The sequence below is a fragment of the Bos indicus x Bos taurus genome, chromosome 13 (assembly GCF_003369695.1).
Source record: "Bos indicus x Bos taurus breed Angus x Brahman F1 hybrid chromosome 13, Bos_hybrid_MaternalHap_v2.0, whole genome shotgun sequence".
Classification (NCBI taxonomy): domain Eukaryota; kingdom Metazoa; phylum Chordata; class Mammalia; order Artiodactyla; family Bovidae; genus Bos; species Bos indicus x Bos taurus.
Window position 1 is genome coordinate 43616382 of NC_040088.1, and position 16204 is coordinate 43632585.

The 16204-nt window shown below is 48.0% G+C and overlaps 1 protein-coding gene across 6 annotated transcripts in view; it reads right to left on the reverse strand.

Annotated features, from left to right (window-relative positions):
• The window catches only part of CFAP61 (cilia and flagella associated protein 61), a 249888-nt gene that overhangs the window by 130556 nt on the left and 103128 nt on the right, over positions 1-16204 (reverse strand). For all 6 annotated transcript variants that reach the window (XM_027559593.1, XM_027559592.1, XM_027559595.1 and 3 more), the window contains one exon: positions 15244-15378. In XM_027559593.1, the coding sequence (XP_027415394.1) occupies positions 15244-15378 (135 nt within the window). The remainder of the gene's footprint in view (positions 1-15243; positions 15379-16204) is intronic.

A 16204-nucleotide genomic window follows, 5' to 3' on the forward strand; every position in this document is an offset into this window, starting at 1 on the left:
GGTTCTCACGGGGCCAAGGGCAGGCTCAGTGCCGTGTTGCATTCTGGTGGGTGAAAAGGAAGAAGGGAAACCTTCCGGACCCTCACACCACCGCTCTGGCCCATCAGATAAGGCGTGCATAGGATCCTGTCCACAAAGGGGCAGGGCTGACTCTGGGAAAGGTGTGTCCACATTGTGGTGTGCATCAGATTCAGGACGAAAAACACACCACCGCAGCATGTGATGGGTACAGAAGTGGGCTCAGGGTCTGTGCAGCTCCTGGGGAGAACCTGGACAGGGGAGGCGGGTGAAGAACAGAACTCAGAATCGAGCTGCAGTCACAAACTGTGCTGCTGGAGTTGACAGGGTGTAGACATGCTTGGAATTTGTGCACTTCTCTAGGGATGGTGATTGTAGCATGTGTTTGTGTGTGTGTGAGAGAGAGAGAGGTGGGGGATGGCAGAGGGATTGGTTGCTTCCTAAGCAGAATCCGAGAAAACGAGTTTGAAAGCGAACTATATGCTTCACCAATAAGAAGAGTTTCTAGACCATGGGTGTGTGTAGGGATTAATGTACTAATTCTTACAAGGAATTTAGAACAGTGCCTTTCATACATAAAGTGTGACAAATGTTAACTATTATCACATTTCTCCTGACTTTACTTGGTTGTTCTTACTTTTAGCATATTCTTTGTTTTGAAAAGAAATAGAATGAGACTAATTGAAAAGTCTCATTCAATTACACAGGGCTTTGTTAAGTTTTCTTTTGCAAAGACAATAATATCCAGAAAAAAAATTTTCATCCCCTCTCCCACTAGCACTAAACACAACTAGTTTTGTTTGTATATATTTCCTGTTTTTGTCCTATGTATACACATTTCTTTAAAGTTGAAATAAACCCATAAATAACGCAGACACACACACACACACACACGCGCGCGCACACACACACACACGCACAAAGATGCATTTGATTACTCAGGGCCTGGAGATTCTTTTGGAATCTGGGCTTGGCAGGAGGTATTCCCCATCTGCTCTCCAGTGGGGGCAAGTCCCCAGAGGGAAGGCCAGCTGGGAGAGAGAAGCCAGGCCATCTCTCCTGGAGCTCCAGGGAACTGGGTCTCAGCGTGGCTGCCCTGAGCACAGCCAAGAGCTCTGGGGCTCCAGGCAGCAAGCCGCAGAGCAGACAGCCCTCAGGGAGCAGGACATAGTGAGAGGGGAGGCGGTGGGGCACCCCCACCAGCAGTAAGGCACCTCCACCTGAGAGGGCAAGGGGGTGGAGCACCAAGGACAGGGGCAGGTTCAAGCCCCGCCACCCAAACTCCTTCCACCTCTGGCACTTGCTCCCACCTTTGGGGTGAGTCAGATCACTGGGGGTGTGAATTTGTCTGTGTGTCTGTCTGTAGCCTCCGACCTACCAACCCAGAGTGACCAGTGGGTGGGGAAGGAGGTTGTCTAGTACCAGGTTGTCAACAGTACATAATTCCATGGGACACTCTCAGACCATCTCTGTGACCTGCTCACAAACTGTCACTTGTGAAAGATAATAATACCTGGCTCACTTTTTAAAATCAGCCATCATCTTGGGTTTCACAGAGGTACCACCCCAAGGTGATATCGAAGTGCTTTCGGCCAGCAGAGCTTCACTATGGTGACCAGAAAGTGTTGCCTGAGGCTGGCACCTTTCGGTTAAATACAAAAACTACCATAAAACCCTCAATTATAACAACTGCCATGGTGATCGTTTCAATGCACTGAACTATATTTTAAAACAAAACAAAACAAACAGAACCTGGGACATGATTGAAGAGTGCCAGGCAGGACAAGGGGGTGGCGTGCAATTCTTGGTTGCCGCCTTGGGTCCCCAGCGCCTGGATGGCGGGAGCCAGCAACACACTGGCTGAGACGTGTTTGATATCTGCAACAAGACCGCCATAAAAAACCTTTATGGCTCCTACACTTCTACCATACCTTATTTATTCTTTTATTTTCCTGTTTTTCAGGCATGCTTTCTGTTTTCTTCTTGCCTGTTAAGTTGGTTTCTATGGAGATCATGACATCAGTAATCCTGACTACGCTTAGTGGTCTTGGGGCAACATACGGAGTAAAGGTTTTTATTCTTCCTGAAAGAGGGTCAGCCCCAGACGACAGCAGCAGCCTGAGGTCTGAGGACTCCAAGCTGCTTCTCTGACGGGGTGGGGGGCGGGGGGAGGAGAGCACATGGTGGGGATGGCAGACCAGCCCCCCCCAACCCCCCACTCCACCCCCAGGCCACCAGAGCCAGGCCTCCAGACACAGGCACTTCAGTTTCCAAGGCTCATTTAATCCTTTGCCTCCGTGCACACAAATGCCATTTTCCCCTCAGATTCAGTGAGTGTGTAAATAATGATGAATAAACTCAGAAGGCTTTATGAAAATCACTAAAATGTGGAAGACTTTTAATCCACCTGAGCTCAGTTTGAATGTAAAACCTCTCTAGGTCCTCAGTCTGTTTGTTTTTTTTTCCCCCTAGCCTCTCACATCTTCAAGAGAGCATATCCTACTTTTTTATCAACCAGAATTGATTAACAAGATGTACCATCCCAAAGCTCTCACATAAGACTAAAAGTTAGACTTCTGATACTTTCTAGTACCGACATCTATTGACATAAAATGACTTCAGAACAAATGGTGTTGTGTTTTTATCATTACTCCGGGGGCCAGAGGGAGCGGCCAGCCCCGCGAGGCCTGCTGGGTCTGCAGGCCAAGTGCACATCACTGTCATCGTCGTAGTCGGCACTGTTTTATATTAACAGATGCGATTCATTCCTGCCAAGTCCCCGTTGACTCCTGGCCCTCCCGACCCCTCAGGCAGCAGCCAGGGACACCAGCCGTTGGGCAGACATGCCTTTTCATTTCCAGGCAGAGAGCAGGTTGAGAGGCTTTTGAGTCTCACAAGAGCCTGACTTTTGAGTCCCCCCAAAATCAGAGTTGATGTTTCAAACAACAGATTTCAGAAGAACACGTGGTGATGGCAGTCTGCTGTCTCAGAGAAGGTAAGTTGGAGGGACAGAGGGAGAGAAACGCAGCCCAGCCTCTCCTCCCCCCGGGTAGGGCCATAAAGCCGAGGGACCAAGCAGGATTCATCCCCACAGGGTTCTGGAAAGCATAGGGGTAGGCAGGCCTGTGCCTCACAGGGTCGCCCAGCCCCCTGGGCTGAGAAGGTGGAGTGGTTGAGGGTGGCACCAGGGCAGGAAAGAGGATGAGGCTGTCCAGGAGCTTCCCAAAGCACAGGATGGCGAGGGGGAGGGACTGTCAGAGATAAAACATGAGAGAGGGCAGAGAGAGAGGGCTCATGTTCCAGCAAACTTGAGGCCTGATCCGAAGAGATCTTGAGGCTGTGAAGAGGGCCCCCACATTGAGCCCTGAGGGCTGCTTGGGAGCCTGGGTACCGAAAGAGGGATGGCTGAAGGAAGGCTGAATCTCTGAAAAATGAGCAGATGCCTGTGAGGATGGAACATTTCACAATGGGCTCCATTTAAATGTTAAATGGCTAAATGTGCCTGGAGTTGGTGGAGGTTCCTTGTCCTCCTAGCAGGTGGAATGAAGGCTCCAAGCAGAGATTCAGCTGAGTTAGAGGCTAATGGGGAAATGGAAGGCTGCTGGCTATTTGCAGACCTGATTATCTGCTTAAGAATCTACATCTCACTGCGGTACATATATATAACAGAATATTACTCAGCCATAAAAAAGAATAAAATAATGCCATACGCAGCTATGTGGATGGACTCAAGAGACTGTCATACTAAGCAAAGTCAGTCAGACAGAGAAAGACAAATCAGTTCAGTTCAGTGGCTCAGTCGTGTCCAACTCTTTGTGACCCCATGGAATGCAGCATGCCGGGCTTCCCTGTCCATCACCAACTCTCGGAGCTTGCTCAAACTCATGTCCATCAAGTCAGTGATGCCATCCAACCATCTCATCCTCTGTTGCCCTCTTGTCCGTCTGCCTTCAGTCTTTCCCAGCATCTGCATCTTTTCCAATGAGTTGGCTCTTCACATTAGGTGGTCAAAGTATTGGAGCTTCAGTTTCAGCATCAGTCCTTCCAATGAATATTCAGGACTGATTTCTTTCAGGATTGACTGGTTTGATCTCCTTGCTGTCCAAGGAACTCTCAAGAGTCTTCTCCAACACCACAGTTCAAAAGCATAAATTCTTTGGCACTTAGCTTTCTTTATAGTCCAACTCTCGTCCATACATGACTACTGGAAAAACCATAGCTTTGACTAGATGGACCTTTGTCAGTAAAGTCAGAGGAAGACAGATAACATATGACATCACCTATGTGTGGAAATGAAAATATGGGAAAAATGAACCTACCTATGAAACAGAAACAGACGCACATGCACGGAGAACAGCCGAGAGGGAAGGGTTGGGGAGGGATGAAGTAGGAGTTTGGGATTAGCAGCTAACAAACAATTATGTGGAGAATGGATAAACAACAAGGGCCTACTGTACAGCACAGGGAACTATACTCACTATCCTGTGATAAACCATAATGGAAAAGAAAAACATTTTTAAATCTACATCTTACAATAAAAGAGAGAGTCCCTCACGCCAGCAGTTTACACATTGCAAGGAGAAATCATCTTTTAAAGTAGGGAATCGCAAGCTTGCTTTCTCAGATCCTAAATCGGCTTGCTTTTTGTTCAAAGACATAGTAGCTTTACCTTTGACCTAGAGAATCATTGCTAGGAATTTATGGAAATAAAATCACGATGAATGTACTCAGAAATAACAAGGATGGGCGTGGTGGCCTTGTTTATAATGACAGACATTTGGAGAGGACATTAGGGACCTAGCTATACGCAGCAGTGCTGGCTCCCGGGTCTGGCATCCCTGCGTCCCAGCACCTAACCTGGCAGCTGCCCGGCCTGGAGAAGTGGATGTCACAAAGGACACGTGAGGCGGGAAGACAAAGGCTGCTGCGTTCCACCGGAGCTGCGCTCGTGGAAATGTGGAAGCAGGTGGGCAAGCACTGGTTAAGTGACTTTTAAACCCCTCATTCACAACGAAGACACAAAAGCATCGGAAGAATGGAGAGAAGGGGATTTTTCTGGAAATTTCCTCAATGAGAACTGTTGATGTGCTCTGGGGCGCACGCCACTCCAGCCCCAGGAGGAGGGGCAGGGGTGCCTCATCCTTTAAGTTACAAGACAAGGGTTTGGGAGCCTCAGGCTCTCGAGTGAGTCCCCATGGCTAGTGGACATGGTGCAGTGGTGTGTGGTTCCCACCCAAGGATGCTGATGACATCAACAGGCCGGCCAGTGACTGGGCGACCGAGAGGGAAGGTGCTGGCCACATGTGCTGACCAGACAGCCTGAGCTCTTATCAGAGGTCCTTGCCGTAGGACCATCTCCAGGGCAACCCCGACTCGGGCTGCAGAGTTGGAGGGTGTGTCCCTGAATTATGGGATGCAGTCCCGAGCAGAGGGACAGGGATCTCTGAAGAATTGGACCCTTGAGAAGAGGTGTCAGGCACACAGGGCAGGAGTTACCTTCTGACACACGCCTATTGCCCTAACTGTTCCTCCCCACCTTGGTCCCCATTCCAGAAGGACTGGAAACATAGGTAAATAAGAATAAGAAATGAATAGGCTTTTTTCCCCCCCAAAAAAGCTAAATACTAATAAACTAAATAGATGCTCAGTCACTGGAGGGCATGGTGACTTAGAAGGAGCGAGGAGGCTCCCAACCCTCCTTCACCAGTTACAGGTTTCAGTGGAGGAGTGGAGTGGGAGGACACAGAGGAAGGAAGGAATAAACTCTAATCTTTGGATGAAAATGGAATTTGAGTTTTGATTATTACCTGAAATGACATTGGACATTTTATAGAATTAAAAGCATGTTTTGTGGATTTGGAATGACCCACTTGGTGCAGTTGGTAAAGAATCCGCCTGCCAATGCAGGAGACACAAGAGATGTGGGTTCATTCTCTGGGTGGGGAAGATCCTCTGGAGAAGGAAATAGTACCCCACTCCAGTATTCTTGCTGGAGAATCCCATGGACAGAGGAACCTGGCAGGCTACTAGTCCACGGGGGTCGCAAAGAGTCAGACATGACTGAGTACACGTACACACACAACTGTAACTACCTGAAATTGATGAGAAAAGCCCCGGGACTTGCTCACTGTCTGTCTGAGTGCAGGGAAAGCTGGCCTCGGCGATCATATTCCCAGGATGATGGGGGCAGAAATCGTTATTATTCCCACAAGTCCCACTGGCTCAGTGTTCAGGCATATAATCAAATGGCTCGTAACCTCAGTTCCCTAGTGCAAGATGGAGAAAACACTACACAAACTACTGTGAGAATGTTGCAGGCTAAGGCACACAGACACAGGACGCAGAGCCTGGCCCAGAGGACGGTGCGGCCATCCAAATGCCACTCTAGAATACCCAGGGACACAGAAAGTTGTTCACAACCTCAGAAGTGAAAGTGCATATTTCAGAACACTGCGTGCAGATGACCCCATATTTAATCCCATGTGGCTTTTTTCACAGAAAATAATCTAGAAGTAAAAACCAAAACATTAAGTAAGGTAACCTATAGATAGAAGATTCAGGCTTCATCCATGTTCTCTTTCTATCATCTCTCTTTTCCCCTAAAATTTCTACTATCACCATGCACTGCTTTTGTAACCGCATACATATATTTTAATCAAGGAGGAGGATGCAACTTCCCTGGGTGGGGGGCGGGCATCTGCAGCTCTAATTGTCCCCTTTGTCATTTTACATCCTCAGCTCCATTAAAATCCACAAAGCAAAGCTTCTTACTGGCGGGCTTTCCTCCCCGAAGGTGATTCTGAAGAAGCCACTTAGCTGTAAAGGCCAGCTCCGGCCTGGGAGCTCAGGTCCACCAGGGACCCTTGCTTGGCAGGAGGTGTCCAGAGCGCTGCAGCCAGCAGCTTGCGTGTCCTGAGTACCTTCTGGACTTCTGCGGCCTTGCTCTGCAGGGAACAGGACACATTTTCCCCCTCCTGGATTGTGGGAAGAACCCCATCAGCATCTAGGAAAGCCTCAGAATTTTTTTTTCTGTTGGAAGCTGTTTTAAATGCGTGTTACCAAATGCATTTAAATAATGTTACCAACGGTGGGCTGAAGCGATGGACACACTGGTGTGAAAAACCAGCAGCCCTCCACATCACTCCTTGGGGTCTGGATGGGCGTTCCCTGTGCTCAGAAATGTCCTTGCAGCCCCTCCTGGGAGGTGATGGGCCAGAGAGGGTGAAGCAGGGAAGATACGGGCAGGAGAGATTTTATTTTAGAAAAATCTCTGCTTTCTAGAGAGCTGAAGCTTAGATTGGCAGCATACCACCAAGCACATGTATGGCACTTTCCCAAAGCAGTGGGGACACTCCACTCCTGCAACTGAAGGAACAGTCAAGGTCATGGCCTATCCATGGCCTTGAGCTGGCCAGCAGCTCACCACTTATGAGTAGGGGTGCTGGGTCTGATCTAAGAATGAGAGAACAGGGACTTCCCTGATGGTCCAATGGCTAAGACTCTGCACTCCTAATGTGGGGACCCGTGTTTGATCCCTGGTTAGGGAACTAGATCCCACATGCTGAAACTAAGACCGAGTGCTAAATAAATAAAAATAAATATTTTTTAAAAAATCTAAAAAAAAAAAAGAATGAGAGTGCAAAATGGTGCCATTACTTGGGAAAACAGTTTGGAAGTTCCTCAAAATGTTAATGGCAACCCACTCCAATACTCTTGCCTGGCAAATCCCATGGACAGAGGAGCCTGGTAGGCTTCAGTCCATGGGGTCACTAGGTGTCGGACACGACTGAGCGACTTCACTTTCACTTTTCACTTTCATGCATTGGAGAAGGAAATGGCAACCCACTCCAGTGTTCTTGCCTGGAGAACCCCAGGGATGGCAGAGCCTGGTGGGCTGCCGTCTATGGGGTCACACAGAGTCGGACACGACTGAAGTGACTTAGCAGCAGCAGCAGCAGCAAAATGTTAAATCTAGGGTTACCATGTGACCAAGCAATTCTAATCCTAGGTGCAACACCCAAGAGAAATTAAACACACATCCACATAGAAACCTGTGTGCAAATGTTCATAGTGTCATTACTCATAGTAGCCAAACAGTGGCGATGACTCAAATGTCCATCATTTGGTGAATGGACAGACAAAACGGAGTATGTCCACGTAACAGAATATTACTCAGCTATAAAAATGATTTGAATATCGATACATACTGCAAAACCGTTGAACCTTGAGAAGATGCTCAATGAAAAAAAGACAGACACAAATGCCACATATTGTATAATTCTGTTAAATGAAGTGCCCAGAAAAGGCAGATTCATAGAAACAAGAAAGTAAAATAGTAGCTGCCGAGGGCTGGGGGGTGGGGATATAGGGAGTGACTACTAATGGGTTACTTTTTGCAGGGGGAGGTGACAAAAATATTCTAAAATTAGATGGTGATGGTTGCCCAACTCTGTTAATGTACCAAGAACCAATAACTTGCTGTTTTAATGGACGAATTGTATGGCAGGTGATTCATATCTCGGTAAAGCTATTAGAAAGACGGGAGAGGGGGAAAGAGGAGAGGAAGGGAGAGAGAGGTCGACTCTCTTACAATATCTATCCTAGAAAATGATAAGATATACTCCCTGACAATACTGAGAGATGGAGAAGTAACTTTACTTTTCACCTTTTCTCATCACACCGTGAAGCCTCCTTCTGCCTCTACTGCAGCCCAGTTTCTACAGGCAGGCCCATCAGTGCTCACCCTGTCCAAGCCCCACCTCCCGAGGGAACCTCCAGTGCTCATCCTGGGCATTACCTGAGCACTTTCTAATGAAGCCAAACACAGAAAGGAAGTGAATCTTGAAAAATGGATACTGTGACCCATGTACAGGATTATTTTTTTTTTCACCTTTCCTGTGGCTGCCACTGTAATTTTGAAAGGTTTATAACAACAAATTGGACACAACAGAGAGAGATGTGCAGACAGCCAGGATCAGCTGCTGTCCAAAAACTGACCCCAGGGCTCTAACCTGGACCCCTGCATCTGCTCCCAGCCCAGCCAGGGTCTGGCTGGCACAGGATCAAACGTGAGGCTGGATGGCTCAGCCAAGAGGAAAATCCAGCTGTTCTGGGGAAAGCCAATTATCTGTGAGTCACCTTTTGATTACAAGACTAGTGCCAAAGATCTGGGAGACTCCAAAAGGTTTCTTATCAAGCCATCTTCCTTTTCTGTGGTTTGCTTTTCCGACAATAAACCATGACATCAGTACTTTAATGTTTAGCTAAGAGAGAATACATAATGGTCTGAGTTTTTGGTATCTAACTGCCTGGGCATGAAGCCCTGTCAATGAATTAGCCTTTGGACAAGTCACTAGCTCTCTGTTCTGCGGGCCTGTTTTTCTTTAAATACCTTGAGAATGACAGTAGCAATAACTATTCACAAGTGCTGCTCATATGAGGATTCAATGAGAAAATTCATGGGAAGTCTCAGAAACAGCATGCTAGTAATGGCAGTAGGAGCTGTAGTTTATTACTCTGTAACCTTTCTAACAGGGAGGAATTTGATAACAAGGAGAATAAACCACTGATTTATGTCATTTTGATAGATACATACATACTATGCACAATCCTAAAGTAGATAGTGTTTAGAGAATTGGAAAGAAATGACCATAGAACTTGTATTCTTTGTTCAGGAGGGGAAAAAAAAGAGCCCATGAAGGCATTTATGTAAATTATTCTAAGAATGTCGGAGAAAAGAGTTTGCCATAAATAAAAGGAAATGCATTTCCCACAGGTTGGGTAACTGTAGGAAATGGCTGGGAAGTGGCTTGAAAAAGCAAACTGGATTCACAGCGATAATTTAAAGTGGGTTAATTTCATTTCAGGAGAATATCACAACGGTACCATTAATAATGATCAGTGCATGTATGATGCTGAAAAATATGGGTTTGCGTTTTTAGAAACAAGGAGATACTAAAGGGTCAATTTAAACACACACACACAGGCACACACGTACAACCAAAAGAAGCCTAATGCAGGCAGTGAAAGTTTCCAAGTTTAAGGAAGGGTTGGGGAAACAAGCTGGGAAAATCTAGCAGGTGCTGGGAGAATAATGCAATTTCCTAGGGCAGCAGATGCGCAAAGGAAACAGTATCCAGCAGCAGTCCATCAGATGGTAATTACAGCTGAACTGGGGAAGAGCAGCCAGATGAAAGGGGCGATTCAAAGGGTAACCGAATGCCAGAGCGGACATCTTCCTGAGAGCTCACACACCAGGAAAGGCGGGCCAGCACTTTGCTCTGAGAAGGGGGGTTAAACAAACCGTCGTTCTTACTTTGTAGAAGGACAAAGGGAAAACGGGGGCTTCAAAGAATTCATTAGTCCAGATTTAAACAGACCGTCACGAATAAACAACCACACACACACACACACACACACACAAACAAGCATTGATTAGTCTAAACGTCTGATTCCTGAGATGGTTCTTTTATATGAAAGATGATGGATTGATCTGGTCCAAAAAGTTTTGGGGAAGAAAAAAAAAAAAGGAGATGGATTGACACTCTCATTCATTTAGAATACTCTAAATCAACACAGAGAACCAAAGTGATTGAAGTGAATGACAGGGAGCATCTCCTGGTACCGAAGCAAAGGGAGGAGCTTCTTAAGTTCAAAGCAGATTTTCTGGTGTTTATTATCACAAGTAAGAGTCATTTAAAACCCCAGTCTTTGAAAGGAAAGCATGCCTCGGACACATCTGCCCCTCCCGAGGGATTCCACAGAACAGGTCCAACCCCAGCAGGGCTGTTCTTCTCTTGCTCCCTGGGGCTGGTGCACCCTCCCCCATCCCTGGTTTAACTAACCCCAAGAAGATCCCCTGGAGGAGGGCATGGCAACCCACTCCAGTATTTTTGCCTGGAGAATCCCCCTGGACAGAGGAGCCTGGCAGGCTACAGTTCATGGGGTTGCAAAGAGTTGGACACGACTGACTGAGCACAAACACGAAGCAGTCCCACGAAGCGTCCCAATACTGACGCTGGACTGTAAGCTCCCTGAGGGCAGGGACCCTGTCATGGTCATCTCTGAATCCCTAAGGGGGAGGCCGGAAGGAAAGCAAGTCAGCTTGCACAGAGAACCACCCCAGAGTAAGTCAAATTGCTCCATAGTTTGTAATTAATATAGTTATTCATTCAACCAAATTTTGAGTATTTCCCTGATCACGGTTCTCATGCAAGTGGGCTACACTGATTCATTTCATTAACAATTTCCATCAGAACAATTCTCAGAATGCAAATGCACAGGCCAAGACAGCCAATTCAAGATGAGAAGCGAGCTTCTCAGTCTGCGCCATGTGGATTACGGTCAGGAAAAAGCCTTCCCTTATCCACGAATCTACTGGTTGACTGGCAACATGATGAATCTTCCGGGCCCAGCCCTGTGATGTGTGATGCAAATCATTCACGAGTTTTCCAGGTCCCTTCCTGTGACCTGACATGGGTGGGCTGTCAATTGATACGAACCACAGGGCAGGTCTGGTGGCAGGGACACGATTCATCTAGACCAGGCCGCAGCAACCTGGCCTCGGGGTGGGAGGGGGCGTGTTTCTCTGCCATGCAATGATGAATTTCAATCACTGCTGGCTTGTGCCAGCGTCAAATTGGCAACCCACCGAGATGAAACGCTTTCTATCCCATTACTCATGCCTGGGGTGATCTGTTCCCTTGAAGACTGGCTTCCCAGGTGAAAGCTAGGGAACGGATGGTCAGTCTGAGATGGCTTAAATGGGATAAAATGTATGAGAGGCCAGTGCCCAGAGAGAGAAACCTCTGTGAGGAAGCTGAGTCCCCAATGAAGCTCCAGGTGCACAGGGGAGCATAGAACTTAAAGGGACAGAAAGGACTTCATTTAGTAAGGCCATCTGTCAGCTTCAGCAGCTGCAATACTATTTGCTCTGCTAAGAAATCAGTGTGCTTAGGACCCTGTAAGACATTCCTTCTAGGGGCTTCCTTCTGGCAGTTCAATGGTAAAGAATCTGCCTGCCAGTGCAGGAGACACGGGCTTGATCCCTGGTCCGGGAAGATCCCACATGCCGCGAAGCAACTAGCTCCGTGAGCTACAACTACTGAGCCTGTGCTCTAGAGCCTATGCTCTGCAGCAAGAGAAGCCACCACAAAGAGAAGCCCATGTGCAGCAACAAAGACCCAGCACAGCCAAAAATAAACAAATAAAACCATCTTATAAAAGAAATTCCTCCCAAAAAACTTCCATCTGGCTCACCTTGTCTCAGATAAACAGCCTAAAACATTAAACCCACCTACAATCTTTTTTAAATTTAATTTAACATAATAGCATTTTAATGTTTGAGCATCCAAGCTCATTCCATGTGGATGATGCTCTCAATAATCCCTTGGTCATACTTCAAGATTTCTACATTTTGACTAAATCTAGGTCTTTACTAAAGCCTTCTTGAGAATGAGTACAGCAGCAAGCAGCAGTAAAGTACTTCTTAAAAAAAATCAGAATTCACTGTATACCTATGGCTGATTCATCTTGATGTTTGACAGAAACCACAACAATACTGTAAAGCCATTATCTTTCAATTAAAGATAAATAATTTTTTTTAAAAAAAGGAAAAAAATCAGAATTCATTAACACAATAAACCACACAGCACAAAGCAGCAGATACCGAGCACCAGCCACACCATGGCTGACTTTCTGGAGTAGGGATCCAACAATCCATCCTGTGCTATTTCTTGAACTAAGCCAAGGGTCTAGGGCAGGGCAGGGGGGTGGTGCACAGCACACACAGAGATAACCACAGAAAAGCTTATTAAATGTGAGCAAGGATTTCAACTCGTAGAAACCTGGAAAGTTATGATAGGGTTGTTTTGTTAATGAAACAGAATGTGTTCTTTGGCTTTTTTTTCCCCACCTGGAGTCTAGCTCATCTCAAAGTCATCCAGTTCTGGAGATTCCTAGGGGTGGGAGACGCTGGAGGTTCAGGAACGCTGCCCTCGACACCAAGTCAGCAGCCCTGAACTGTTCCCTGTCCCTCCAGCCACACACTCGTGCCCCCCAGGGACCAGCTGAAGGCAGTGGGGCCATAGGCTGCCACTGACGTCCAGGGGCTACTCCTGGCCTGGCCGTGTAGTCTACCCAAACTCGAGTGCATCTCAGCAGTGGGTGCATATGTGCAGCACCTCTCACACAGAAGCATCTCTGTACCTTGCACCTGTGGATCCTTCTCCTGGGATCACACGACGTCAGACGTGATTCAGTGATGGGTAGAGATGGAGCCACTCTCCCTGACCCCAACACACTCTCTTGGATCTCATTATGAAAGTCCTTTCCCCGTCTCCCCACCCTACAGGCCACCTGGTGGCCGAGCCAGTGGTCCTGCAGATGGGCTTAGGCCCTTTCCTCTCTAGCGTGTGATGCTGGGGCCCTGCTACCTAAAGACACACCTGTGGTCCTGGGTGAAGTGCTATGTACCTGCTACAAAATGATAAAGGAGGAAGGGGAATTGGGTGGGGATGCAGTAAGTTCAAAACTGGCCAAGAGTTGAAACTTGTTGCAGCTGAGGGCAGAGGATCCGGGACTTTCAGTGAAGCTCATAGAGTGGGCTGAGACAGGGGCCCCTCTGCCTTCAGAAGCTTTTAGAGCAAGGTTGCCTGTGTGCTCACTCATGTCCGACTCTTTCTGACCCCATGGACTGTAGCCCGCCAGGCTCCTCTGTCCACGGAATTTCCCAGTTAAGAATACTGGAGTGAATGACCATTTCCTCCTCCAGGGGGTCTTCCCGACCCAGGGAGCGATCCCACGTCTCCAGCGTTGGCAGATGGATTCTTTACCACTGTGCCACCTGGGAAGCCCTTTAGAGCAAGAGGACAGAGTAATTCAGGGTCTGTGGAATCTAGTAACAAAATAATAAGACTTGAATCTGGCCTCTGTCTTTCACCTCGTTCTTTCAGGAAACCATGCTTCATAAAACTACCAGCCTATGAGGGATTGTACACTAAAAAAAAAGGAGACCAGGTCTCTTGGTTTAGTCCGGAGAATCTCTTCTCTGTCACAGGATTCGCTCTGCTCCTTGTGGATGCTTCCTGTTTTCCGTGATGAACACTGGGAGAGGGCAAAAGGATTGCTATTTGTTTTCAGTCTCTGCTCAAAAACAAATTTAGAACTTATCAGAAAATGAATAAAAATTTTCTGTTTAATTTTACAATTTAGAGATAAATGTAGGACTTACAGCAGCCTGGGTCACAGTCGGCAGTTGCCTCTAAGATGGTCTTGGTGGAGTGGCCCCCTCACCCCCAGAAAGTAAAGCAGGAGCTGGGGACAGTGTGGTGATGCACTCTGGGCAGCACCAGGCTTCTCTCCAGTTGGTTTGAGCACCACATGCAGCTCTGATGAGCAGCTCCTTGGCTAAAGGTTTGGAGAATTTCAGCTTTGCACTTTTTTTCTCTCCCACGGAGGACAAACGTCATTTACGTTCTGCGTAAATGTCTTTCTCATTTACCCAGAAGTGGGGTGGAGAAGCCCGGGGACGGGGGAGCCTGGTGGGCTGCCGTCTATGGGGTCGCACAGAGTCGGACACGACTGAAGCGACTTAGCAGCAGCAGCAGCAGCAGTGCACAAACAGAACAGGCTCACACGTGAGTCAGCCTAAGTCACAGCCAAGTTCCTGAACATGGGTGGCCCTGTGTGTATGGCTGTTTACACGTACACTTCCACTGAAAGCGAAATCTAGGCTCTGTGTGGTTCCTTCTCTTGTTCTGCTAGTAAGGGCGGCCCAGGGCTGTCATTTTAACGTCCCCCCCTCCCCCATCCCCCACACCGCGGCCCCCCAGGGCAGCGCTGACTCCCCGCAAAAGAGTGAACAAAACCCAGCTCGGACTCAGCCCCGAAGTCCTAATGCAGCAAGATACCGGGTCTCAAATCGTGCAACGAAAGCATGAGGGAAGGGGCGTTTGCTTTGCAGCAAGGCGGCTATGCCCACAACGATTCTGGGAGGCTGACGCCAGACCCACTGGTCCTGAGATGCAGGGGGCGCGTCACAAGGACCCCTCGGCGCCCTGCTCCGGGCTCTCCGCGGACGCACCACCCGAGGGCAGGGGCCGCGGGCAGCCCGGGCTCGGGGATGAAGGAGCCGCCACCGGCCCCCTTTTCGCGCGCAGCGCCGCCCCATCTGCCACGCCCCGCCGCGCTGGCACCGCGCCCCGCCTGCTGCCGCCGGCTACCCACCGCGTCCTTGGAGACCTCCTTTGATGGAGCGTTGATGCCAAGCTTTTCCAGGGGATAGACAATCTGTCGTCGGGGCCGCACGGGAACCAAGTAGTGGAGGGCGGATGTCAGCGAGTGGGCCTTGGGGCTCTGGACCTGGGAGACAGCAACCTCTATTTTAGCGGGGAGGGCGTGGGAGCCCGAGCGCACAGATGCCAGACTTGACAACCAGAGGGCAGGTGGGGGGAAGAGGGGGAGACCGGCAAATAAACAAACGTACTCTTAGAGCAGAGGAATGAATTGTAGATAATGCCTGACACTAATGAAGATAATTATGGGAGTAATTGCATTACTATCTCTGTGGGAATGACAGATAAACAAGTGGTTTGGTTTATGGGATTTTTCAGCACAAGTATTTTCCCCAGGAGGATATTCTTCTCCACAGTGATCATGAATCAGCTTGATTTGACCCCATTAATAAGCTGTGTTATCTGCATCCTGGTAACCTTTGTGTCTTTGGCACAAGCTGCTTTAAGAAGGCATGTAGATATGTTATCTGAGGGGCAACAGGGCAGGGATGCGAACACCCTCATGTTTGTGAAAGTCACTGCTACTTCAACTGGACCTTTCTGGATCAAATGAGTGCTTTAAAATCAAAGGATGAAACTGGAGAGGTGAGGGCGAGGTAGGGGCTGGATTAGATTATTTTGATTTATATTCATCCTAAATTGTGAGCTGGATTTACGCTTACTGAAATGGGCTACAGTAAATCATGCTTTAGGTGGTTGCTTTAGATAGTAATGTTACCCAACTTAGGAGCTTCTAGAAGGGATTTTTAAATCCTTCACCATTGAACTTCACTGCCTGATATTACACACAGAAAAGAAGAACCTTGGGGTCTCCAGCCAAAGCTCTGTTTTTAAGCCTGGACAAGCTTTCAGTGCATGTTCTGGCAGGAGGTTGTGGAGAAAACTGTCTTCGC